The 27,737-nt window shown below is 37.8% G+C and overlaps 1 protein-coding gene across 2 annotated transcripts in view; it reads right to left on the reverse strand.

Moving 5' to 3' along the window:
* The window catches only part of MARCHF6 (membrane associated ring-CH-type finger 6), a 94,320-nt gene that overhangs the window by 33,031 nt on the left and 33,552 nt on the right, over window positions 1-27,737 (reverse strand). Inside the window, exons 9-22 of one of the 2 annotated variants that reach the window (XM_053592986.1) lie at window positions 26,586-26,618; window positions 23,540-23,591; window positions 19,182-19,240; window positions 17,018-17,098; window positions 16,721-16,789; window positions 16,567-16,641; window positions 15,103-15,237; window positions 13,262-13,381; window positions 12,392-12,492; window positions 10,178-10,285; window positions 9,287-9,424; window positions 8,269-8,473; window positions 5,527-5,596; window positions 917-1,098 (exon numbers count right to left, since the gene is read on the reverse strand). In XM_053592986.1, the coding sequence (XP_053448961.1) occupies window positions 917-1,098; window positions 5,527-5,596; window positions 8,269-8,473; window positions 9,287-9,424; window positions 10,178-10,285; window positions 12,392-12,492; window positions 13,262-13,381; window positions 15,103-15,237; window positions 16,567-16,641; window positions 16,721-16,789; window positions 17,018-17,098; window positions 19,182-19,240; window positions 23,540-23,591; window positions 26,586-26,618 (1,428 nt within the window). The remainder of the gene's footprint in view (window positions 1-916; window positions 1,099-5,526; window positions 5,597-8,268; window positions 8,474-9,286; window positions 9,425-10,177; window positions 10,286-12,391; window positions 12,493-13,261; window positions 13,382-15,102; window positions 15,238-16,566; window positions 16,642-16,720; window positions 16,790-17,017; window positions 17,099-19,181; window positions 19,241-23,539; window positions 23,592-26,585; window positions 26,619-27,737) is intronic. The other variant, XM_053592988.1, reaches the window with a different exon arrangement.

Genomic DNA, 27,737 nt, shown 5'->3' on the forward strand with positions numbered 1-27,737 from the left:
TTACATGGCAATTTGTGATAGGGAAAAATAGCAAATGAAAACCCAAATTAGCTGGTTTCTGTATTTTAAATATAGCTAAGTGTCCCATTATCTTATGAATTAAATAGTAATTATATTCCTTTGCTCACAACATATAATCTCTTACTATAAAAATGGATTTTGTTTTTCATTAACAACAATTATTAAATGGATATTGAACTTCTAGTGAAATCAAAATATAAATCCATATACAGAATTAGAGTTGATTACATAAATGAAAAGTCATATACAGGGACTTACAGGTACTTCCCAGTTGTATGTATTACTCACATACATAAAGCACCACACTAGGATAATCATTTTATAGTGGGTTTTTTTTTTAACCCCACATTTGTGGGTAATCAAGTTCTTTACTGATAGCAATAACCTCAATTACTTATTATACTTTCATATTAGCCAAACATTCTTGAATTAGCAATAGACTGTATAAAGAAATCTCATTTATTATCAAAAAAATTGACTGTATCTTGAAGTCAAGATGTTATATATTCAAACAGATCAAAAAATCAAATTTTGTAAAAATACTAATAAAGGAAAATGCTTTAAAAATGCAATTTTAAATTCTGCAAATTATTTCACTTCTTAAAAATGCAATCTCCAAAAATAAGTTTTTCTAATTTTTAATTAATTTCCTATTCAAGGGCCTTACTAGATCTTATAGTAGAATGCTTCTCTTTTAACTTTCAAACACATCTGCATGTAGATCTCAGAATGAACCAGAAAGCTATTTTAAAGAGATTTTCCTTCTAATTAAAAAAAAAAAAAAGGCTCTCAACACTATCAACATAATGAGAAGACAAATACAAGTGAATAAAAAGAGTTTTAAAAATGACTAGAAAAATATTTGCAAGATTAGTCTTTTATTATAAAAACCTACCATGAGAGACCACTCTTTAACCTTCTGGAAGATCACTCTGCGTCCCTGGGGCATCCATGCCACTAGCACTGTCACAGCTCTTATGGTTAGCCAACAAACATAGAGACCACAGGCAGCTGTGTAGAGCTCATGGATTTTGGCAGTCCCTGTCCAAAATGACATTAACCAACGGCCAGCAAATACTGCAAACACAAAGACAGATAAATGAGACATGAGGTTAGGTAAAGAAAATTGTGATCTTGATGTTGTTCTATTAATACTTTCACATTTGGAAAAAGATAATGATATACAGTATTAATGTCTTCATCAAAAACCAAAGACTCTAAAAAATGCACAATTATTTGATTAAGACACAACCAAAACACAGCAGTCAATAGGGATGAACTTCACTGGGGTACATACTCTGATTTGCCTTGCCAATTACTGTTTTTTTCAGTCTGAAAAGGCTTTTGGGAAAATTGTTGTTTTTACCACCAGATGAAACTATTATCCATATGAGAGGACAAAGGAGAATTTCTTTTCCAGTGTTTGTGCTGTGAATACTTTTAATACTCAAGAACATTACAAATAATGTACAGTAACTTTCTTCCAATTGGCTCATTCAACAAGACAGAAAACTAAAGAGGTGGGATACAATGTTTTTATGCACAGTATCAAAGAATACCATAATTTTCTTAGAAAAAACTGAGACCATCCAAATAGACAGGAATGTAAGAAACAGATCTGTTGTTAGAAATAAATTCTACAGTGTATCCACAATAATTTTTCAGGCAAGAAAGATCCTTTATAAACTGTGGTAACTTTCTTTCCACGATTACTTCTCAGTAAGGTGAGAGAGAACAGCAAGACCCACATTTTTAGTGTAGTGTGTTTTATGGACTCATATGATTGAGCAATTCTCAATTTACCATATAGATTGCCTTCCTAATACAGTGGTGTTATTTTTGAATACCTAAAAAGAGCTTGTGGCTATCCTGAGCATTTTTCATTTATTTTTTCAACAACCTTGCCCCCTCAATGCAGATATGACCTCTTTTAAAAGTTACGAATAAAGGCTCAGCAAAAGTTCTTTGCCCAAAGTCACACTGGCTAGAGATGAAATTGAATGCATGTCTACATGACAAAGCTTGTGCTCTTGACCACTGAACTACAATGCCTCACAAATCAAACTAAACCAGCTCAACAATCAAGTCTTACAAGGCATAATGCTGATAACACAAACTTCTTACAAACTTGCAAAATAACTTGGGTACAAAAATAACTCTTTTAAAGACAAACACTTGGCTTGGCGCCTATAGCTCAAACGGGTAAGGCACCAGCCACATACACCAGAGCTGGCAGGTTCGAATCCAGCCCCAGCCTGCCAAACAACTGACAACTACACCAAAAAATAGCCAGGCATTGTGGTGGGCGCCTGTAGTCCCCGCTACTTGGGAGGCTGAGGCAAGAGAGTCGCTTAAGCCCAAGAGTTGGAGGTTGCTGTGAGCTGTGACACCACAGCACTCTACCCAGAGTGACAACTGGAGGCTCTGTCTCCAAAAACCAAGACAAATACTTAAGTATATATTACATAAATAAAAATGCAAGTTCATTTGAAGATTATCAAAATCATAACTTCCTGTAGAAATGTCTAGTGCTCTATACATACTTCTACTCTAGAATTTACATTTTTTGATTTGAGGAATTTCTTATCTGTTTTAAATTTAATGGCCATTTTCTTTTTTTTGGGGGGGGGGGTGAACAGAGTTTCAGGCTATAGAGTGGGTAGAGTACCATGGCTTCACAGTTCACAGCAAACTCCAAATCGTGGGCTTAAGTGATTCTCTTGCCTCAGCCTCCCAAGTAGTGGGGACTAAAGGCACCCGCCACAATGCCCAGCTACTTTTTGGTTGTAGTTATCATTGTTGTTTGGCAGATTTGAACCTGCCAGCCCCAATGTATGTGGCTGCCACCCTAGCCGCTGAGCTATAGGTGTGGAGCCTAATGGCCATTTTCTATTCCATACTTCGTATACTTCTCATCAAAAAAGTGTTTTTCAGAAGACATGGTTAATTTTTAGTTTGTAGTAACTCAACATCAGTTAAATTGTAGTTCCAGAAAAGTAACCTATGGGGAGGAAATAAATATCTAGTATGAGTCTAAGCACTTCTTTAATTAAAAATAACTGTTCTGTCCACTAAATGGTAGACCTGGATCAAAGGAAAATACTTAGTTAACAATGTTTAACAAAACTAAGTTACTCTTACTGCCAAATTCAGTACTAAAACTAGGTTTCCCAGCCAGGTGCAGCAGCTCACACTTATTAATCTCATCACTTTGGGAAGCCCAGGCAGGAAGACTGCTTGAGCCCAGGGTTTCTTTTTTTTTTATTTATTTTTATTAAACCATAGCTGTGTACATTAGTATGATCGTGGGGCACCATACAAGCCCAGGGTTTCAAGACTAGCCTGGGCAACATAACAAAATCCTATCTCCAAAAAAATAAAAATAATTAGCTGGGGACAGTGGCATGTATCTGTAGTCCTTGGTACTTGGGAGGCTGAAGCAGGAGCATCACTGGAGCCCAGGAATTCAAAGTTGCAGTGAGTTATGATCATACCACTGCACTCTAGCCTGGATGACACAGCAAGACCCTCTTTTCTCTGGAGTCTTCCTCTGTGACCCTGGGTACAGTGCTGTGGTGTCATAGCTTGGTGTCACAACTTCAAACTCTTGGGGTTAAGCATTTCTTGCCTCAGCCTCACAATTAACTGGGATTAAAGGTATACACCACTATACCTTGTTTTTCTATTTTTAGTAGAGACAAGGTCTTGCTCTTGCTCAGACTGTTCTCGAATTGCTGAGCTCAAGTGATCCTCCTGCCTCGGCCTCCCAGAGTGCTAGGATTATAGGCATGAACCACCATGCCTCCTGGCCAAGACCCCGTCTCTTAAAAAAACAAGCAAAAACCTACTAGGTTTCCTTCTTTTGTTGAAAATTTTCTTAATACTTCTGATAAAAACATGGTAATAGACCATAAAACCACAAATATAAAACTGTCCTAAGTTCAAAAACTAAGTTTTCTCAGAAATGTTTACTACATTACATTCAGATGGTTAAACAGACTTTGTCATTTTAACAGCTGTGATCCAGGCGTCCTCAAACTTTTTAAACAGGGGGCCAGTTCACTGTCCCTCAGACCGTTGGAGGGCCGGACTATAGTTTAAAAAAAAAAACTATGAACAAATTCCTATGCACACTGCACATATCTTACTTTGAAGTAAAAACACAAAACGGGAACAAATACAATCACACCGCCGCATGTGGCCCGTGGGCCGCAGTTTGAGGACCCCTGAAATAGTAGCGAGCTTAAGAGCAAAGTTCTAAAGATCAAATCATTACGCAGAAGAAAAAATATCAGTATTTTTACCAGTTTAAGGTAAAATCACAATCCCTACACATTAGAAAATATTTTCCTTTTTTTAGAAATAACAGTTGAAATTATTTATTTATTTTTTTTTTTAAAAAGACAGAGTCTCAAGCTGTTGCCCTGGGTAGAGTGCCATGGTGTCACAGCTCACAGCAACATCAAACTCCTGGGCTCAAGTGAATCTCTTGCCTCAGCCTCCCAAGTAGCTGGGACTATAGGCGTCCACCACAACACTGGCTATTTCTTGGTTGTAGTTGTCACTGTTGTTTGGCAGCTGGGGCTGGATTCGAACCTGCCAGCTCTGATGTATGTGGCTGGTGGCCTAGCTGCTTGAGCTACAGGTGCCAAGCCAAAATTAATTTTCTAAATTGCTCTTTCCCACAAATTTGATGCATAAAATTATAGTGAGTTAGTGTTATAATCAAGACAATAATTCAATATACATTTATATCTGATAAGGGCTGAATATTATCTTCTACTTAATGATTACTGAAGTGGTTAACATATACTAATGTGATTTAGAAGTTTCTGGCTGGATATAACAATAAAGGTGCAGCAGAGGAGAAGCAAACTGTTCTGGCACTTTGTCAATGGCTTTGGACTCCACCCCCATTTATCCCTGCTCTTTGGAGAAATGACTGACTACTATATACAACTATATCATCCAGTGTCTTGTTAAATGAAAAAACATTTAGTAGAAACTTCCAACAAACCCAACGCCATAAAAGATTAATATTTGTGAATATCATAAAATAAAGGGAAAATAGTCTGGCTTCATAATGTAATGTGCTCTAGCAACGGTATGCAAGTAAGACTGGAAAGATAATTACATAATGAAGACAAACATAATAAACATCAAAGACTTGGAAAAAAACTTCAATCATACAGATGAATTTTTTGAAAACCACTACTATAATAAGACAGACAATATCCATGACAAGACCATAAGTACTTTTTGTAAAATCAAATCATACATTTTCCTCTTGTGCTCCAATATAAATCAATCTAGTAAGATAGGAGAGCCCTAAATGATTCAATATCCCATATTCAATCAAATAAACCTGAAAGGAAAACTATCTCGTTTACTTTGGGGGGGAGGGGATCACACTTGAGCAATATATTAACTTAAAAAAAAAAAAAAAACAGTATTAAAATAAAAAAAACAGTATGCTATCAGCTGAAAGCTAGGTCAAGCTCATACCTGGTAAAGTAAGGCAGATGAGACTGGCAATCAGTAATGTTATACACATGAAGACAATCAACAGAAATATCTGCAAGGTAAAACACAAAGAGTACATAAATGGTTCATGGTGCTCAATGTATTTTATGATAACCGTCAAAAAATCAACACAATTCTCCCATTAAAAAGAAACTGTCTGTATGTTTATTTCCAGATTTCCTCCAATTTCATGTAAACGGGAAATTTTTATTTTAGATAAAGTTACCTATAATTTAGACCAAAAGGAAAGTGTCCATCCTCACATCAGATACATCCACAAGTTAACAAATATAAAGTGCCAAATAAAATGTACACACATTTTAAGAAACAAACTGCACTAAAAGTGTAATAATATACACCAATAACAAAAGATGAATACAAGTCACTTTTGAGCACCTCTTGCAATTGTATTATTACAATTTTAATAGTTTTTTCCTTTTTTAAAATGTGTATACATATTTTTGGCATGCTCTGTATTTTTAATCAGAGAGCATTAAAACAAAACACATTTGGCTTAAATTTTCCCTTATTAGTTAAAACAACACATTACAAATTAAAAGTATTCATCTTTTTATCAAATAGTGTTATCCAATTAGAATGTTCTGTGATGAGACAAATGTCTAGATACTCACTGTTCAACACAGTAGCCAGCCACCAGCTAGCCACATGGCTACTGAGTATTTGACATGTGGTCAGTGTGAAAAAGTAATGAAATTTTTAATTTTAATGGAAATATAAATAGCCACATAAGCTAGTGCTCCTGTATTGAGAAGTGCAGATAAAAAAAAAAAAGAGAGAGAGAAGTGCAGATAAAAAGATATTACACAGAGAGGAAGGAAATGGTTTTCCTGGAACGACAGGCAGCAACTGTGGCTTGCCTCCCACCTTACCATTACAGGTAGCCGCAACTCCACAAGAGTGTGGAGCTCTGGTGGGAAGCCCAAAAAGGAAAGATGACAAAACTGAGATTTAGAGGTTTTTGTCAGCTTTGACTACCTGAAAAATCCATTACTGATTCTGTCTCTGGTCTGGCCAAAAAGTACCTTTTGGTCAAAAGGCTTTTTTGTCTCTTGAGAGCTGAGAGGGCTGAGTAAAGATAAGAGAAAAATTAAAAAAGGAGCTAAGAGGTCTGCTTTCAAGATTAAGAGGTAAGGGAAAAGATGACCCTGCTGTTTTCCAAGTTCTCTACCCCAAGACATTTGTCCCTCAGGGGGACAAAGAAGCATAAAAACAATTCAGTGAGGGCGGCGCCTGTGGCTCAAGGAGTAGGGTGCCGGTCCCACATGCCAGAGGTGGTGGGTTCAAACCCAGCCCCGGCCAATAACCAAAAAAAAAGAAAAACAATTCAGTGGATGCTGACTAGTGCAGAGATGGTAGGTACTCAAAGCACTCCACTGTCTGGTTCCCACCCATCCAAAAGCCTCACCTCCTACTGCTTCTCTCACTCCTCCCGTTATCCCCTCACCAACAGCAGTATACACCACACCATCTAAGTATACTCAGCCACCTGCAGCTCCAAGCTACCGTGTTTTATGTACCTTTGTCCCGGCATATGCCTAGAATGTCCTTGCCACTTCCTTTTTTCTGTTTTTCTGCCTGGCCTCTCAACTTTTAAGATATTCAGGTACCACCTTCTCTATGCGACTCCTCTGGGCCCATTCTAAGAACCAGTGGCCCCTGACCGAAGCAGTCACAGCACCTTCTATAAACAACTACCATGAGAACTCAAATCTGCCACCATTTTTCTCATCTTTTAAAGAGACTATAAGTTCTTTCAGGGCAAGACTGTGCATATGCTCTCTACACCAAAAATATGGCTATTTATGACTGAATGAATGAACTCACTAGATCTACAAGTAATCCACAAAGGTATTACGATAACTATTTTTATATAAAAAAAAAAAAGAAAGAAAGAAACTAAAGCTGAAAGGTTAAACAATCTGCCCAAGTTTCAAAATGATCTGACTCACAATCCCGTATTATCATTAAAGAACATATAAAATAGACTGGGGCACAGTGGCTCAGCCCTGTAATCCTAGCATTCTGGGTGGATTGCCCAAGCTCACAGGTTCGAGACCAGCCTGAGCAAGAGCAAGGCCTCATCTCTAAAAATAGCCAGGCCTTGTGGTAGGGACCTACAGTCCCAGCGACTTGGAAGGCTGAGGCAAGAGAATCGTTTGACCCCAAGAGTTTGAGGTTGCTGCGAGCTGTGATGCCACAGCACTCTGCTGAAGGTGACAAAGTGAGACTCTGTCTCCAAAAAATAATAATAATAATAATAATCAGACTGTAAATGAATAATGACTTTGTTGTAATCATACAGTATTCATCAGTTTATACTTATGACAAAATTCTGAATCACTCTGCAGTCATTTAGTAGGAATTAAGGGGTAGAAAAATATCAAAATACTCAGTCCCATGGTTCCTGACACATAACAAGTGTACAAATAATGTTAGTTTATTCTACAGGATTTTTTCCCTCCCAAACAGAGAGTAAGAGTCTATGGAATCCCAACTCTATGACCTATTTCTAAAATTTGATCAACTTACTTGGTCATTTACATATATTATGCTATATAATGAAGGTAATAAAACATGGGTTTCTTGTCAGGAATGTGTAAGACATGCCTACACAGAGGACTGTGCAGCACTATGCTAACAGTACCAATCCTTCATAGAAATTTGAAAAAACTCTATTTCTGGTTAAGTCTGTGTAGTGTTTACCCTGAGTGGAAAATTTAAAGGCCGGCGGTAAGGCTGAAAGCCAACAGGCCCTCCCTGCTGGAGTATGGCTTGGTGAGCTGCATGCAGGCCTTCCCCCACCACAGGAACAGCGTTGTTATTTCGAGCATGCTGGTTATTGTTGACTTGTTGATTTGCACTGTTCTCATTTTCTTCCTGATCTCCCAATAAATAGGAATGAAGATCCCTGCACAAAAATTACATCAGTGAAATATGTCACTTTAGGTCAGAATGAAACTGCAGACATAAGACTTATTTTCTTAATATTTAGTACACAGGGTAAAAAACACATACATAGAATCTGTACGTAGTATTATTACCAAACCCTAATCTAAATGTTGGTGCCTGGTTTAAATTAAACTTTTCTAAATTTAATGTTGGTTAACTTATAGACTATCCCATAGATTCAATCTATTTTGTGTTTAATTCCAAAGATTCAATTTTTAAATAAGCATATAAAGCTTGAAAAAATAAACGCAGCATATTGACCAAACAAATGATTGAGAAACCAAACCCCAGAACTTATCTACCCGCTTCTAAGCTCTAAATAAAGGTAAGCTGGTATTTTTTTAATGCATTAAAATGTTTTTACCCTTGGGGCGGTGCCTGTGGCTCAACGGAATAGGGCGCCGGCCCCATATGCCGGAGGTGGCGGGTTCAAACCCAGCCCCAGCCAAAAACTGCAACAACAACAACAACAAAAAAAAAAAAAAAAATGTTTTTACCCCATATTATATAGTATCAAAAAAAAAAATTGGACTAGCAGCAAACTTCATGTTAAAGGGCTAAAACATGCATATATTCTCTATAAGAGATGGACAGTAAGAAAAGTGTTTTAAATTTTAGAAATAAGTATTATACACACCTGTAGACATTACTAAATTATTTCTTATTAAAACTGATTTCTTCTTAAGTAGGGCATGGGACATAACTTTTCCAGAAAAGTCAGTCAATGGACACAGTGACATGTATGCCTAGGGAATGAGTTGTCCATACTTACAGCAAATACCCAGCGGTCACAGTCCATGCTCGCACCAGCCCCTTCAGCCACTGCCTGGTGTGTCCCTGCTCAAGTAACGCTGGCAAGACAACCTGCAGCAGAAGCAGCTCAAGGGACAGTTCGCTCACTGGAGCATCACTAAGACAATTACGAAGAGTCAGGATTGATAATGTGCATTCCACTTTCCATTTTAACTATATAATATTAAATATAAATAATAAATTCCCTGTCCTTATTATCTCTCCTCCCCACTCTCTAGAACTACGGCTCTCCCCACAAATGCCACCAAAATTATTTCTGTTAAGTGTCACCAACAACTTTTTTGTTGAACTGGTGGTCAGGTATTGATTTTTCACCTCACCTATGATATTAGTAACATGTTACTCAACTGGTCACTCACTCCTTGCTCTTCAAAACACTTTCTCCTTGAATAGCATCTAAGGCCCACTGCTTCCTTTCATCTCCAACCTGAGAAAACTGAAGGGCCCCAGGCTCTGTCCTCTCTTCTCTTACCTATACTGACTCTGAGTGAATGTGACCCTCATGTGGCTTCTAAAATGACCTATCTCCTCCTCAGGCATCTTGCTAACCTTAACTTGTGTATTCAATGTGCCAAATTAACATTTCACATCAACAAGTGCTAGACATCTAACATTGAGCACTTTCAATATCAAATTCCCAATATTCCCTTTAATCCTATTCCTGCCACAATCATCCCCCAACTCAGTAAATGGCAGCTCCATCCTTCCAAGTGCTCAAGACAGAAACTTTGATCCTTGACTCCTTTCTTTACACCTCACATCCAAATAGCTAGAGAATCTTTTTGAGTGTGCCATAATAACATCCTAAACTCTAACCCCATTTCTTATGACCTCCACTAGCCATCCTCACCTCTCACCAAGATCAAGGCTCTGTCCTCCTAGCTGGCTTTCATTTTCTGACCTGGTCACTCCAACCCAGTTTCTTCTCATCATAGCAGCCAAATGATCCTCTTCAAACCTAAGTTAGATCACTCCTTTGTCATAGTCTTCTGAGAGTTTTCCAACTCACTTAAGTAGAAGTCAAAGTGCCTACAACAGCCCATGAGGCTCTAGGAGGCTTTCCTCTCTGACTTCATAGTCAACTACTTTGCCTACCCCCTTCTATTCCAGACAAACTGGCCTTCTGCTACTACTCAAATAGACCTCAGTGCTGCTGCGACTACCTTCTACAATGGGATCCACATGGCTCACTCTCTTTTTTCTTTTTAGAGACAGTCTCACTTTGTCTCCCTCAGTGGAGTGCCGTGGCTCCTGCTCACTCTCTTATCACCCCTTTCAAGGCTCTGCTCACCTGTCATCCTCTCAGATCTTCACCACTATTCCTAAATGTAACCTCATCCTAATGACTTTCTTTATCCCCTTTCTCTATTGTTTCCCATAGCTCTTAGGACTATTTTACATACCATGTATGTTATTTATTTTAATGTCTGTCTCCCCTATAAAAATGTAAGCTCCACTAGAGCAGAGATTCTTTTTCTTGATTCTGTTTTATTTACTGTTATATCCCCAGTGCACAGAAAGTAATATGGCACATAATGGGCTCTCAATTTAGCTGAATGGAAGAATAGACTAAATACTACTAGACAGCACAAAAACTACTAAAGTTCTAGGGATAAGTAACTAGTACAACTGATTTTTCTCAGTAACATACAAAGCTACACCCATGTTTCCTGGTTCTCATTACAACTGGACTCAAACATATACTACCTGACCTAAAGGTAAAATTTAGAGAACCGTCCTCCAAATCTGCAATAATCTTAAGGTATGGAAAAAATGAGGTTTTATTACAAAAGAGTAACTATCTAAAGAGCCATTAATTGATGCTACATTTTAAATTACTCACTACCATTTTTTCTGCCACTTTAAGGAACCAGGGTATACTAGTACATACTACAGGCCCATTCTAATTTAATGACATACAAATTTGAGATTTTACTTTATGTTCAATAAACCTTTCATTTTTGAATGTTTTCCTGTGCAAAATTAGGATCCAAATGAGATAGGATTTCTGCCATGTTCAATAAAACAAGTATTTATGAAACAATGCAAGAGATGCTATAAAAAGAGCTTAGTGTTAAAACAATGGAGAAATTTAAAGGATGGAATGACGATTTACTCTACTTAGGGCAAATAAAACATTAATCTGGATTCTGGGAAAGAATATCAAAAGCTTGCCATGAAACATGGAGAGGCCATTACAAACACTGAGTGAAAGACCAAGAACAGCTAAGCAGTGCTGGGAAGACTGTGCACTGCAGCATGGCAGGCGAGAAAAAGTCAAGTCAAACAACACTGGGACAAGATGTTGGAAAGACAGAATAAGACTATGCCATGCCTGTAAGTTATTCTCAGTGACCTGGGTATTGCTGTGTACACTATGGAGGAACTACTAACAATGTTTAAACCAAGGAGTAAAACAGATTTTTAGAAAATCTAGAGGCAGAGACATCAAGGATGGATTATAAACATAGAGCAAGAAAAAGGCCTACACTAAGGCAATAAGTGGCAAATCAAAAGTTGGATTAGCAAGAGATTTTAGGGAATTAGAATTAACAAGACTTAAAAGACTAACTACAATTTAAAGAAGAAATCTTTCATTTGCCTGGAATATGATAACCAGGGTGGGAATAGTGCAAATCCCTAAGAAAGGGAATATAAGATGAATGGTAGAAGTTTTTAGGTGACTTCAAGTTTTTAAAGCAAAAAATATTTCCCATCTATAAGCCTTATATCCTACTTTAATCCATAATTAAATGTGCTTCATTCCTCACAATATGCTTTTCAAAATAAAGATGATGTTGTTCATACATTCCCATTGGGTATGGTAAAACATTTCAATGCTGGACAAATGCACACTTTATTTGCAGAGAAATAAATGTCATCCACTGGAAAACATAAGTACTAAACTAATATTTATATGATCTAGAATATAGCAAAATTTAACTGTCAGATGATTTCTAACAATATCTATAAGAAATTAATGTTTTACATGTCTAATGTAATCAGAATATCAAATCCCTAACAGAATAAATTAGTAAAGATATCCTGAATTTTCAAAACTTACCTGTAGAGCATGACATTATAAGGAAGAAAATTAGGCAGCAGACTCTTAATAATACGTATAGGAAGCCAAAGCATCAGGAGGACAATGGAGCCAAAGACGATCTGCAGTAGGAAACCACACAGGACACCACTGTAAGAGTCACTCACACCCATAAAAGACAGGCAGACACCTGAACACACCCACCCAATATGCAACACAGGCCTAGATCCACCCAGAGCCGAGGCATTTCCACTTTACACACTATCCTTGGGTCACTTTGTATAAAAAATGTGTTTCTGAGATGGCTGATCCTCTCAATATGAAGACACAAGGGCTAAAACAGGAGCCATAAAGGATAATCACTTCATGGTATATAAAGAGAGAGCTAAAAACATACAATAAAGGAACAGAAATACCTGCAACTTAATAAATTAGTAACTGTCTAAGACATAGCCCACACTAATGGCTATAAAAGTTTTGAAAGGGCATAATTTGCATAGAATTTTATTTTAGAAAAACTTAGATTTAAATAGGTAATTTCTCCTTCCAGGTGGTGAAGAAACTTTGAGATACTTCTGTTGAGAGTTTAATTTAAAAGCCAATAATAAGTCTACACTGGTTTAATGCAAACTAAATATAATTCGATAACGGTAATTTGGCAATGAATTATACTACTGCACAACTATAAGGCATCTTTGTTTTAGTAAACATCAGTTTATTTACTTTAACAAAATTACCAATAAAACAGCTACTTGACAACTGGAGTTCCATGGGCTTAGATAAATTTAAGTAAAATATACTCTACCCGCCTCTTCTTTATGGAAGAAAAAAAAATGAAGTAAAACAAAAGGGCAGCACTCTTTACTCAAAAAAATAAAAAGATCTGCTTACCACTGATAAAATAAATCTTCGGAGATGCCTATAAATAGGCAAGTGGATCATTTCCTGAACTGGATTAAAATCTGGATCATTCAAATTCCTTAGAAACCATAAGACACCAGGTCGAAGTACCTGCAAATATATTTTAAACACTATAAACATTCACCAACGCCTTCAGGTTCTGCATATGAGTTACAAAATTAACAGAAATGTAAGCATCTAAAATTATTCTGGCATCCAAAATGCAAATGGTTTTCCTGGGAAAGGAACTTAAGAAATCATAATTTGTTTGAAAACTTCCATGTTTGCTGTCCTTTGAAGCTTTTAATCATTCACTGGAAAAAACATTCATTGAGTCCAATTTATCAAGAAATCTAAACCTCCAAGATGAAAAATAAACTATTACTGTAGTATGTTGTATCATCTGGTGAAAAGATTATGTTGCAACATATAAACATCCTAAATAGAAGATCTCATTCTTTTTTTTTTTTTTTTGAGATACAATCTCATTATCTACCCTCGGTAGAGTGCCATGGCATCATAGCTCACAGCAACCTCAAATTCTTGGGCTTAAGCAATCCTCTTGCCTCAGGCTCCCAGGTAGCTGGGACAATAGGTGCCCAGCACAATGCCCAGCTAGTTTTTTCTGTTTTTGGTACATATGGGGTTCTCACTCTTTCTAAGGGTGGTCTCAAACTCCTGAGCTTAAACAATCCACCTGCTTAAGCCTCCCAGAATGCTAGGATTATAGGCATAAGCCACCACACCTGGCCTAGGATTCTGTATTAACAAAAAACTACTACATTGCTGGAATGAAAAATTCATTATAAAACATTCATCACCAAACAATGTAATTTCAAGTTCACATGTAATTACAACTTTTAAAAACACATTACTGTACTTTCCTTAGTCTCAATCATTTGTTTCAAAAAAAGACCATAAGCTGTATTTGCAAACAGATTTTACTTACACTATATGATTCAAGAGAACATCTTGGTCCCGGATAGCATCTCCCCTCCTCCTCAAATCTTCCAAAGACCAAGGGATACCAAGAACGGCATTCAGCCTTTGTTCCCACTAGAACTGTTAGCCTACTTCTCCCCGCCCTGCACACCTCCATCAACAGTCTCAGTGGAATAAGCTGATTTGTTCAATGGCTGTATTCCTTCCCAGGCTATAAAACTGAGAACAGGAATTAAGCCTTTCTTCTTCACCCAGCATACAGTATAGTGTCTGGCATGTAATGAACATTCAGTGATATCTGGGGAACGATTCAGCTAAGATGGATACGAATCAAATAGTAATCTTCTTTCATCATCTTCAAATCAGTGAGAACCAGATTCCAAAAACAAGAATAGTAAAGTGACCCACCTGGCAAGTGAACTGGAAGGACCCTCCCTGTAATTCTATACTTCAGGTACCTGCTTCCAAACCATTTTTACATGTTCAATCCTACAAAACCATCATAATGTGGAGGGTAACCACATTACCGTCCCTTTAATGAAATCTGAGATAGGCTTCTATCTCTCATAAAATTCTAAGAGTTTGTATTAGAAGATGGCTAAAATAGATACCAGTGTAATCGCCTTTCTAACTCATAATTGATTACAGATGGAAATATTAAAACCTGTCAATTTTTGAGATAACTAAAAATAGTTTAAAACAGTCAAGCCAAAATCCCCTACTAGTTACTCTCTCTTAGAATAAAACTGCAGAGAATATGGTTTAATTAGGTAATCATCATATTGAGGGATAACTGGTGGTGAAAGCAAAAGTCCTTTTCATAAATGCATTAGCATTTCCCTCTATATCCTCTGTAATTCAGTGGTCAAGTAGCTGTGGGTAAGACTTACCTCTCTCAGTAACAGAATGAAGGAAGCGAAGTAGAAGACATACACCATTCCCACTAGCCAATGAAGAAACATGGTAGTACCTGGAGCCGATTGAAAGCTCAGTTCTCGATCTTTCAGGGTAGCATCAAACATTTCCTAAGCCAAAAGAGAGCAGATAAGAGATACCATGTACATTTGCCAAATTAACATTTGAAACTTCTAGGAAGTGAGTAAATCACTAAGCATCAAAGGCGTGCTATTCTAGGACTATAGTTCTCTTAATGCCATTTCATGGTTACCACAGGTCTCTATTTAAAGTATCAGATACTACTTTAAAGAAGTAGCAAAATAACTAAGAAAATGCCACGAAAGCTATGTTAACTAGTGTGATGAAAATGTGTCAAACGGTCTATGAACCAAGTGTATGGTGCCCCATGATCATACTAACATACACAGCTATGATTTAAAAAAAAGAAGTACATAACATAAAATTTTTCAAATATAAAGAATGATAAATGAGGGGCCAAGCACCGTGGCTCACGCCTATAATCCCAGCAATATGGGAGGCCAAGGTGGGTAGACCGCTTGAGCTCAGGAGTTTGAGACCAGTTTGAGCAAGAGTTAGACCCCATATCTAAAAAAAATAGGTTGGCGTTGTGGTGGGTGCCTGTGATACCAAGCTACTTGAGAGGCTGAAGTAAGAGAACTGCTTGAGCCCAAGAGTTTGAGATTGCTATAAGCTATGACACCAAAGCACTCAACCAGGGGCAAGAAAGTGAGACTCAAAAAAGAAAGAAAAAAAGAATGATAAACCAGTTGGTAAGAGCTTTATTAATGTGAATTCTGTGAAAGAACCAGTTTTGATTAATATAAGAGCTTCTGTTCTTGGTTATAGGTCTGTACTCCTGAGATATTTTAACACTAAGGTATGAAGGTAATACAGCTTTTCTACATATATTTTTGAAAAATCAAAAACTCATAATCACAAATAGGCATTAAAGATTATCATCAAGGCTGAATATCTTTTTTTTTTTTTTTTTTGCAGTTTTTGGCCGGGGTTGGGTTTGAACCCGCCACCGCCGGCATATGGGGCCAGTACCCTACCCCTTTGAGCCACAGGCACCTCCCGGCTGAATATCTTTATAAAAACAAATTGTTAAGAGTTGAATTTAAGAGAGTTTCCTTATCCAATTACTGTGTATGTATATGTGTTTTGGCATTATCATAAAATTTAGAACAAAATGTGTAATAAAATTCTCCACTGATTATTAGAAAGATCCTAGTCAGTCAAATTAAAATTTGCGCAAAGCCTTCAAAAAAAATCAGGTACTCATTAACAACATTAAGATTCTACAGTGATATATTTTTAGAAACAATATAAAAATTATCAAATATTTACTTTCCTTTAAAAGAATGATCCTGAAAAATTCCCTTTTTCTAAGGCTTAAAATTGTGACTTTATACAATAATGAATACTCAACTTACCAGTGAACAGATATCCAGCCACCAGCCACAAATGAGAGGGAATACTCCAATTTCTACTACCACTAACAAAGAAACCTTAAATGAAAATAAGGGTTATCAATATTATCCAAATTTAGTAGAAATAGTGTTAGTTTTAACTCATAACAGGAATTACCTTAACAACAATATAGCAGACTCCCAGTAAGCGACGAGACCTATGAAATTTAACAAGAGTTGCCAAGCCCTACAGCATCTAGTCAAGGAAAAACTGAGTGTTTAAACACCCAATGAGACAGGTTACTTAATATTTTTTGACAGAACAATTTATTTCACATTTTGTCTACACTCGCCCTTATTACAAATACCTACAACTTTTACTAAAACAACAAGGAGAGAGAAAATTTTGCTATTAATGAGAACAATTCTTTAATATAATAATACTGAATACTCAAGTTGGTTTTTGAAAGGATACATGACAAATTATCAGTGTTATTGCTAAAAGTATATACCCAACTATGGTTGTAATTAGGCCTTCAAAATGAGATGCTTGGACCTGGAAATGAGAAAAAAGAAAACAAAATTTAATTTTACCACATGACCTTTCCCAATGTATTAAACAAATCTGAATAACTAAAAATGAAATGTCTACACAATGTGTAACTAGAAAGTAACCGTAAAATCCCCTTTGGATGATATCTCTGAAAACCAGAATCTCCCACTGGCATAAGATATATATTACTAAAAAATGAAAAATTTGAAAGCAGCATTTCCCCCCCAAAGACAAAACAGCAATAAAGTGAATTAAATTTTACAAAAATAAGAGTACAATACAATAGCCTGCTCTCTAACGCAAATTTGCTAAAGCAGCAGCATATGCCCAAGTTGCCCACCTATCTGATCACATCCTAGCCATTTCCTTTCCTACCAGCAGAATGAACTGTTTAAGTTTCCCTTGCTCCTCAGATCTATTCCATTCTCAACTTACAGATGGTGAAAGGTTGGACAGTAACAAATATTGCACATCTGCATTATTTGGTTCCTGAATTTCAGATAGCAAACAGCAATTAGTTTGGAAAGTCAAAATTTATCAAAATATTTATCTAAGCTTTCAAGTTTTTGCCTCTAACTAGTGAAAATCAGAGAAATGTATTAACTATCAGAACACTCCAGAACATATGTGTGTGTGTTTTTTTGTTTGTTTGTTTGAGACAGAGCCACACTATGTGGCCCTTGGTAGAGTGCCTTGGAGTCACAGCTCACAGCAACCTCAAACTCTTGGGCTTAAGTGATTCTCTTGCCAGCCTCCCACGTAGCTGGGACTACAGGCACCCGCCACAGTGCCCAGCTATTTTTTGGTTGTAGTTGTCGTTGTGTGGCAGGCCCAAGCTGGATTCAAACCTGCCAGCTCCAGTGTATGTGGCTGGCGCCCTAGCCACTGAGCTATAGGAGCCAAGGCCAGAACGTGATCTTGCAAGGCAGGTATACACAAAGTGAACATAAGATCCCAGATAGCCAGAGCTTCCTTAAAACAAAAAGTCCTTCTAGGGCTTCAAGAGTTTATTTATCTACCTCTGGAAAATAATGATAAAATGCCAAAATTAAAGCAAAGTATTAGAAAACACTATAGCTCAATATTCCAAGACAGCCCATTTCTTTTTAAAAAATTGATTAACATAGTTACTTTTCTAAATTTACTATGGAATACCTGGGGAAGGGGAGAGACAAGAACACAGGAATTCCTGGAACAGGTGAAAAATCAGCCTGTAGAAAACTTTCCTGCAGTAGGCCTTGGACAAAAAGGCTGATACCGGGCAGAAAGGCTGAGAAAGGCTGAGAGTGCATCATGGAATTTCAGACCATAATCTCATTAGCAACAGGACCACTTGTCTATTGAGCCACCATTATTTTTTTAGACACAGAGTCTCATTTTGTCGCCCTCGGTAGAGTGCCATGGCATCACAGCTCACAGCAACCTCCAGCTCTTGGGCTTAGGTGATTCTCTTGCCTCAGCCTCCCAAGTAGCTGGGACTACAGGCACCCACCACAACACCCGGCTATTTTTTTCTTGCAGTTTGGCTGGGGCTGGGTTCAAACCTGCCACCCTCAGTATATGGGGCCAGCACCCTAGTCACTGAGCCACAGGCACTGCCCAAGCCACTGTTATTTTTATTTATTTATTTGTTTATTTTTTGAGACAGAGTCTCACTTTGTTGCCCTCAGTGGAGTACCGTGGCATCACAGTTCACAGAAACCTCAAACTCTTGGGCTCAAGCAATCCTCTTGCCTCAGCCTCCTGGGTAGCTGGGACTACAGGTGCACACCACAATGCCCAGCTAGTTTTTTGTTTGTTTTTTAGAGATGGTGTCTCACTCTTGCTCCAGCTGGTCTCAAACCCATGAGATCAGGCAATCCACCCGCCTCAGCCTCCCAAGTGCTGGGATTATAGGCATGAGCCACTGTGCCCAGCTGCCACTGTTATTTTTAAAAGAAAAGAATGAGACAGTGTTGGCTAACAATTCCTTTGCATAAGGCAGAATGAAAAAGGAAGTAACTCTTTAGATATTATTACTTACTTGGCAAATATCAAATTTGGGGGTAATTATAATAAATTAAGTTTGTAGAAGTATTATACTCACGTGTTCTTCAAATCCCAAACCAACAAGGGAGAAATGACCGAGGTGGTAAGGGCAAAATGCTAAAAGGAGGGAAAAAAATCTCAATGAAAACTTCAATATCAATACAATGAACACCTCCTAGTCCAATCCCCTACTAAAAGGAACCAGGACTTCTTTGAAATATGGATGACTACAGAACTGGGCCAAAAATATAGCACCTGGGACATTCTCTATAACCAGAAAACAAGAAAGTCATAAAGGTCTAATAGGACATGTCAAATGGATGCAGAAACCATTGTGAAGAGGTGTCAGAGGCCAAAGAGACAATGGTATAACCATCAAAAATGATAATTATCAAAACTAATGGCTCCAAAGAGCTGTTACATATATATATAAAAAAAAAAAAAACTAATGAAAAAACACTGAATACATACAAACCCAAGAGCTTATAATGCTCAAAAAGGGAACACCTAAAATAATTACTACAAAAAGAAAAAAGCAACATCACAAAAAACACTTTCATGTTTTAAAAATAATTACCACACCAATGGAAGTAGTTAATGGGCCAGTTTCTTACTCTGGAAACTGATAATCAAAAGGAAAAATATTAAGCATCTGTCCTGCTTCTCCTGGGCCAACGAATTCAGGTTAACTGAATAGTCCTAGCTAGTAAACAATTTCTTCTTCTTTACAGAAAAAGCCAGCAAATAACCATAAAAAGGGATAATTTTAAAATAATTTTGCCACACATAATAAAGAATTTAGGCAAGGATCAAAGGCTAATAAAATCTAAAATCACTAGATGGACTGCACATTTTTATGGCATTAAAATATTACTTAAATCCCTTTCTGATGTAAAGGGAAAAATGAAATCTAAGAGTAGAGTCCCACCTTCTATCACCTGATTCCACTGATAAAAAGATAATCCAACATCATATACCTCCTCTATATTGTATCAACAGCCAAAGGGACCAATGAAGAAACTGTCCCAAACATACCAAAACTGAAATCTACTCAGGCCCTTAGATCTGGCTTCCAGTGAACAGGAAACTCAGGAGACGAAGGATAAAAGCAAAGAACATCAAAAAGCAGCCAGAGGGATGCAGAACCTGACATACTGTAAAGAACAGTTAACCTCATCTTGACAACAATCGACGGCAAAACAGGGTGGGGGTTGGGGGAAACAAAGAAAATATTCTAGACTCCCAAAACTTAAGATTTAACAACTAAAAGTAATGTGTGGACCTTATCTGGAATCTTCAAATAATCAAATGCAAAATAGCATCTAAGAGAACCTAGGAATTTTAAATATGGATTATTAGGAAATATTAGAGAAATTCTGATAATTTTATAAGATCTGACAATGACCTTATGGTTAAGTAAAACTATACCCTTAAAATCTGCACAGTAAGAATTTTTATAGTCCTCTTTACTTCAAATCTTTATGGCCATGTTTTACTTCATTCCTAATAATACAATTTAATTATCTTTTCTTTATGTTAGAAATGATTAAATAGCATAGTGTATATTGGGGAAAGGGGTGATTCCATCATTAAGATAAAAACCTACTGCGAATTTTGTAGCAAACCTCTAAACCTTTCTGACTATTCCATGGGTAGAAATATTTTTGGACATGTATTTCCAATATACTTAAATTTATTTATAAGCAATACACATGTATTTTTTTTTTACTATTATGTGTACTATAAAAGACAAGAAATTTAAAGGGATAAGAAAATACTTATGTAGAATTTTGCTTATTTTCTTCTCATTCCCCATTTTGAGGATGACTCAAATAGGCCCCTAGGAAAGGCAATTTTTCAAGTTTTAATGCTATTTACAAATGTAATCATTAACCTTAAACACCAATTGGAACAATTTTCATCCCATTACACAGCAACTACTAGAAAAGTATCCTGAAATTAAGATCAGTTTCTCAGAATCATTCCCTTCTACTGGGCGAGGGAACTTTGTATAAAACTACCAGTAGAACAAGGCAGGCATGAAAGAGACCCAATGGGCTTAATCCCAATGACTAAAAGAAAATGTTCCTAAAGCAGCGTTTCTCAACCTGTGGGTTGTGACCCACAGGAACTGTACTAAAGAGCCATGGCATTAGAAAGGTTGAGAACTACTGTCCTAAAGGAAGAAAATTTATTTAATTTCAAAAGAGCCTAACAATATAATGTACATGAATTTATTAAGATGAAGTTTTTTTCACAGTATAAGCCTAAGAAGTTGGATTAGAAATAAATTTACTTAGATGAGATTTGACTTTTATAAATGAAAGTTATTTGTGTAATTCATGTTTTAAAGGTAACCTACTTCTACAAAGTATTAAGCTTTTCTGCAAGAGTGAAGACTAAATGTTCTCTTCTCAAGAAAAACTTGGTCTGGTTCGGCACCAGCCACATACACCAAGGGTGGTGGGTTTGAACCCAGCCCAGGCCAGCTAAACAACTGCAACAACAAAAAAAAATAGGCGGGCTCAGCACCTGTGGCTCAAGAGGCTAAGGCGCCAGCCACATATACCTGAGCTGGCGGGTTCGAATCCAGCCTAGGCCCACCTAACAACAATGATAGCTACAACCAAAAAATAACCAGGCGTTGTGGTGGGCGCCTGTAGTCCCAGCTACTTGGGAGGTGGAGGCAGGAAAATCGCTTAAGCCCAGGAGTTGGAGGTTGCTGTGAGCTGTGATGCCATAGCCCTCTACCCAGGGCGACAGCGTGAGGCTCAGGCTCAAAAAAAAAAAAAAAAAAATATATATATATATATGTATGTAGCTGGGCGTTGTGGCGGGTGTCTGTAGTCCCAGCTACTTAGGAGGCTAAGGCAGAAGAATCGCTTGAGCCCAGGAGTTGGAGGTTGTTGGGAGCTGTGATGCCACAGCACTCTACCCAAGGTGACAGCTTGAGGCTCTGACTCAAAAAAAAAAAAAAAAAAGAAAAAGAAAGGATAGCCAGGTGTTTGGGGGGGAAGCCTGTAGTCCCAGCTACTTGGGAGGCTGAGGCAAGAGAATCACTTAAGCCCGAGAGTTTGAAGTTGCTGTGAGCTGTAATGCCACAGCACTCTACTGAGGGTGACACAATGAGACTCTGTCTCGAAAAGAAAAGAAAAGAAAAGAAAAGAAAAGAAAAAAACTTGGTCAAGATAAAAACAGTTTCATAGTCTCCATATGATATTATTTTACATAATGAAAAATAAATGCAGAATAATATAGAGACACTTCCACATGAAAGGGGAAAACAAAGAGTGAGCTTTCTATTAAATTTGCAGCATCCTGAATAGCTACTGAAAATTAAAAATCAACTGAAGTTTTTCAAAATATTTTGTCACAAGATAAATTTATTTTGCTCTTTTATAGATTAATAGATAGAAATAACTGTTTTTGTCTCATCTTCAATCCAAACATTTACTCTAAGCCTTTTCGACCATATGGTTTCACTTTAAAGACAACTGCTTTCTGTAGTCCCAACAGACAGCAAATAACATGGAGTTTGGCTGAAGTAGCCTTGAGAAATCTTAATTCCTTCACTGCAGCAGAGCTGAGGGGTAACTCACAGGTACTAAGAAAGGAATTTCTCAAAGATCATCCCTATACAAAGGTATGTTACATGCTGTCTGAGGTCTGTAAGCCATAAGCCTAGCACACCTAACAAGAACCCTCCTTCTGTCAAACTCTGCCTCCTCGCCCCTGAGAGATGCAGGAATGGAATTCTAAGGCACTGGTTTACTTGACTTAGTTTCCCTTATCTCTCCCAAAGTAGAAAAGCCTCTGTCAACTCAGTCTCCTTAACTATGCTTTCCTTTCTCTAATTACTCCCAGCAGGAGGGAGTATCATATGCTGTCAGAGAGTTCTCATAGCTGCATTTGGAAAAGTATTTGGAAGTGACTTAGCATGTGCTGGAATCTGGTTCTAAGGGGAACTCACACATGAGGAAGATTTACTATCTCCTACAAGCACATATCCACCTCTGATGACAAACCAGAGTCTCTGGAAGGCCTTGGTCAGGATTTTGACCATAAAAAACAAGATCTTCTGCCATAGAAGACCACACAGATAATCAGCACAAAATTAATTCTGGAGGTAGGATACTGCTGAACTAACTGTTCTCAAGTTAGTCTAAAACGAGTTTCTACAAAAAGAAGACAGAAATGCACAAAAGAAAGAGAAACAGGTAAGTAAGGGCAGTCAGGGTTCCTTAGGAAAGTATCCGTTATGGCTGGAGCTTTCCTATATAGGATTTCTATCTAAAACTATTTTCATATAGTCCTTAATAGTCCCATGCTAAAAACAAAAAAGTCTATAGCAAGGCTCCTAGAAAACTAAACGCCTACCACAAAACTATAAAAAATAAAGGCACAAACACAACTTACCAAAAACAAGAATGAACAGTGTATTTAAAGACACCACCCAGAAGACATGTTCCTAAAGGAAAAGAGCATTAATACAGCAATATTTGACGTGTTTAATTGGACTATCTCAGTTAGTTAGGTATAGCTAAATACTGAAAATAGCTAAGACTAAAATTTTCTCTCTACAATTTTGAGATGTCAATATACAATTTATATGCAACTTTCATTTTTCATTAGATAGCTCACACAACTAAGCCTAATAACTAAAGTTCATAATGTTACAGATAGAAAAAGCAAATAAATTTTAGAAATTCATAATCTACCACAAACTACCATAAATAACTATTAGATTTCATTACAAAATCACAGGATACTTAAAAATTCCAGGTGGAAAAAAATTTCAAACAACTTGTCAACAGAATGCTTGTCTGTCCCTATCTACCCTACTTTCATGACTTCTGCAGTTGCTGGGCTACCTTCCCCCCCCACCCCCGCCCCCACTGGAAATCTCCCTGCTTCATCTCTATGGTCCCTCCTTTCCCAGTGATGCCCTGGCTTTCTTTGTTCCTGTCTCACCTGGCCATCTGATCCACTTCCAGTTATATATTATCACCTTGAAGATGACGGCTATCCACCTGTTCCTCCAGTTATGTCACACACGTGTGAGCCATTCCCCATGCTGACATTCATCAGCCTGTCCAAGCTCATTCATCTGGATCCACAACCTTCCCCAACCATCAGGTTAAATGATCCTTTCTAGATCTTTTCAGAAAATTTTCTCTAATCAGGTATCTAATCTTCCACAAATCCAACTGGCAAGAAGGATAAGTCTGTCTAAAAGAAATGACTGCTACATTTCCATTTATCCTTATTTTTTCAGATTCTCTGCCCTAAGAGCTCCTAAACTCTCCCTAACCCCAGTATCTTTTATGCCTGAACTTCTAAGTTATCTTTTCTAAAAATTTCCTACTGAAAAACTCCCCATCTGCTAAGAAAGACCTGACCAAGCCCTCTTCTCTGCCACTTCTTATGTCCTATGTATTACTTTTGATCACCAAATCTCTAACACATACCTCTAAATTTCCTTCGTTTACACATTCATTCCTCTCTACTTAACTATAAAGCATCTTTGACAAGAGGGACTTTATTTCACTAATCACTGTATCCTTCAGTAATTATCACAACAGCTGGCACTCAGTACATATAAAATACTGTTCACTGAAGTGATGAAATCATCGTTTTTTCCAATAATTCAAATGGGTTTGAGGATGGGCACAGTGGCTCACACCTATAATCCTAGCACTTTGGGAGATCGAAGCAGGTGGATTGCTTGAGCTCAGGAGTTCCAGACCAGTCTGAGCAAGAGTAAGACCCGGTCTCTACTAAAAATAGAAAAACTAGCCAGGTGTTGCGGTAGTTTTATAGACTGTAGTGCCTATAGTCCCAGCTACTCAGGAGGCTGAGGCAGGAGAATCTCAGGCCCAGGAGTTCTGAGATTGCCATAAGCTAGGCTGACACCAGGGCACTCTAGCCTAGGTGGCAGAGTGAGACTCTGTCTTTAAATTAAAAAAAAAATGGGGCGGTGCCTGTGGCTCAGTCGGTAAGGCACAGGCCCCATATACCGAAGGTGGCGGGTTCAAACCCGGCCCCGGCCAAACTGCAACCAAAAAATAGCCGGGCGTTGTGGCAGGCACCTGTAGTCCCAGCTACTTGGGAGGCTGAGGCAACAGAATCGCTTAAGCCCAGGAGGTGGAGGTTGCTATAAGCTGTGTGAGGCCACGGCACTCTACCGAGGGCCATAAAGTGAGACTCTGTCTCTACAAAAAAAAGAAAAAAAAAAAAGGTAATATACACAGCTATGATTTAATAAAAAATAAAAATAAAAAAATGGCATTGAGTCAACACCATTGCCTCAACAACTTGTCATTCACGAGGAAATGATAGATGTAAAAGATAAAAATGCCTTTCTAGGCTCAGCACCTATGGTTCAAGCAGCTGAGGCGCCAGCCACATACACCTGAGCTGGTGGGTTCGAATCCAGCCCGGCTGCCAAACAACAATGACGGCTGCAACCAAAAAATAGCTGGGCATTATGGCGGGTGCCTGTAGTCCCAGCTACTTGGGAGGCAGAGATAGGAGAATCGCTTGAGCCCAGGAGTTGGAGGTTGCTGTGAGCTGTGACACCACAGCGCTCTACCCAGGGTGACAGTCTGAGGTTCTGTCTCAAAAAAAAAAAAAAAGCCTTTCTACACTGACTATGATCAAACCTTGACTAGAAGCTCATTACTATCACACTCCCCCTAAACATTAACAACCTCTTCTGCCTTTTTATCCAGAACCAGCTGAGGAAAAGGTCAACAGTGAGGACAGAAAAGGAGACAGACAAAAATTATTTAGGTCTTTAAGGACACCATTGGGCCTCTAGATGAAGCATTCCTCAAGCCATTCTTCCTCAGCATTTCCTGTTTTCATTTCGATCAGTAGGGGGTTCTGCTGCTTGTAGCCAAAGTCATCTTGATACTCTCAGTCATTTAAAAATTCCAAATGGCACAGGATTTTATATTATAGGACCTAAAAATATTTTTCCCTTAAAGAACAAGGCTCTTTAAAAAATTGCTCTTCCCTTTAGAGTTGTAATCTTTACTACTAAGGCACAGTGCCTAAGTAAAATGGGTAGTGTTTACTAAACTGCAGAAACATAAGATTACCTTACTACGAAAATATGCAACACTGCTTTGCTTTCCCCATGGCATTAAACACTGCAATATGAAATTTTAAAAGATGATGCACATTCTTTTTAACTTTACAGTTATCTTTGGATTTCATTTTTGTTTCTAAAAGTCAAATATTTAGTGGTAATTCTTTCAAAATAGTTATTACCTTTATGATTTTGTAATATTTTCAATAAACAAAATATTCTTTCTTCAACATATGAAGTGACCAAAAGCCAATGGGCATTTGACCTTTAGTATAAAAAGGCAGCACATACTGTAAATCTGAAGTTACAAAATCACTCGGACAAAATTAACTCACAATTCTGGTATTACAAAGAATTAGTTTTACTTACCAGAAAAACTAGTGATCCATCAAGTCCTAACATCTAAAATAAACAAATAATAATATCATTACTCTAAGATCCAACAGGATTTTCTATTCTAATTTTCCTTTCAGTATCTTTAAACAGTCCTCACCATTTATTTTCCAATACTATCATTTTCAAACTAAAAAAATTACTACTATTATTAATGAGAATGTTGTTTTCACTTATTCCAAATCACAGATCAGACAGTCTAAAAAACATTCCATCTTGGGTTTAATTCTGGCATAAGATAGAAACTTCTTGACATAACTGTATTATTTTACCAACTGAATCATAAAAAATACTTAAATTGTTTCTTCATTTTTCATAAGTCCACAATTTCAGGCGAAACATTCCTTAAACAGAGTAAGGTTTATATCAAAGGCCAAAAAAGAGAAAAACAGCCAGGCACAGTGGCTCACACTTGTAATCCTAGCATTCTGGGAGGCTGAAGCAGGTGGCCTGCCTGACCTCAGAATTTTCAGACCAGCCAGAGCAAGAGTGAGACCTGTCTCTAAAAACAGCCGGGTGGGCTTAGTGCCCATAGCACAGTGGTTACAGTGCCAGCCACATACACCAAGGCTGGCGGGTTCTAGCCCAGCCCCGGCCAGCTAAACAACACTGACAACTGCAACAAAAAAATAGCTGGGCGTTGTGGCGGGCGTCTGTCATCCCAGCTACTTGGGAGGCTGAGGCAAGAGAATCGCTTAAGCCCAGGAGTTGGAGATTGCTGTGAGCTGATACCACGGCACTCTACCAAGGGCGACATAGTGAGACTATTTCAAAAATAAATAAATAAATGAAAATATAAACAGCTCAGTGTTTTGGTGGGAGCCTGTAGTCCCACCTAATTGGGAGGCTGAGGCAAGAGAATTGCTTGAGCCCAAGAGTTTGAGGTTGCTGTGGGCTATGACACCATGGCACTAAACCAAGAGCGGTAAAGGAAGACTCTGTCCCAAAAAAAAGAAAGAAAAAGAAATTTGTTCATAGGGAGGTCACGAGTTTTGTGTGCCCCTCACCACAATGACCCTGATAAAATTATGTGGTGGATACATGGGTAATCAGTGTATAATTTTGTTGTTGTTGTTGTAGAGACAGAGTCTCACTTTTTTGCCTTCGGTAGAGTGCTGTGGCATCACA

This window comes from Nycticebus coucang, chromosome 1, assembly GCF_027406575.1.
Source record: "Nycticebus coucang isolate mNycCou1 chromosome 1, mNycCou1.pri, whole genome shotgun sequence".
In the NCBI taxonomy this organism is placed as follows: domain Eukaryota; kingdom Metazoa; phylum Chordata; class Mammalia; order Primates; family Lorisidae; genus Nycticebus; species Nycticebus coucang.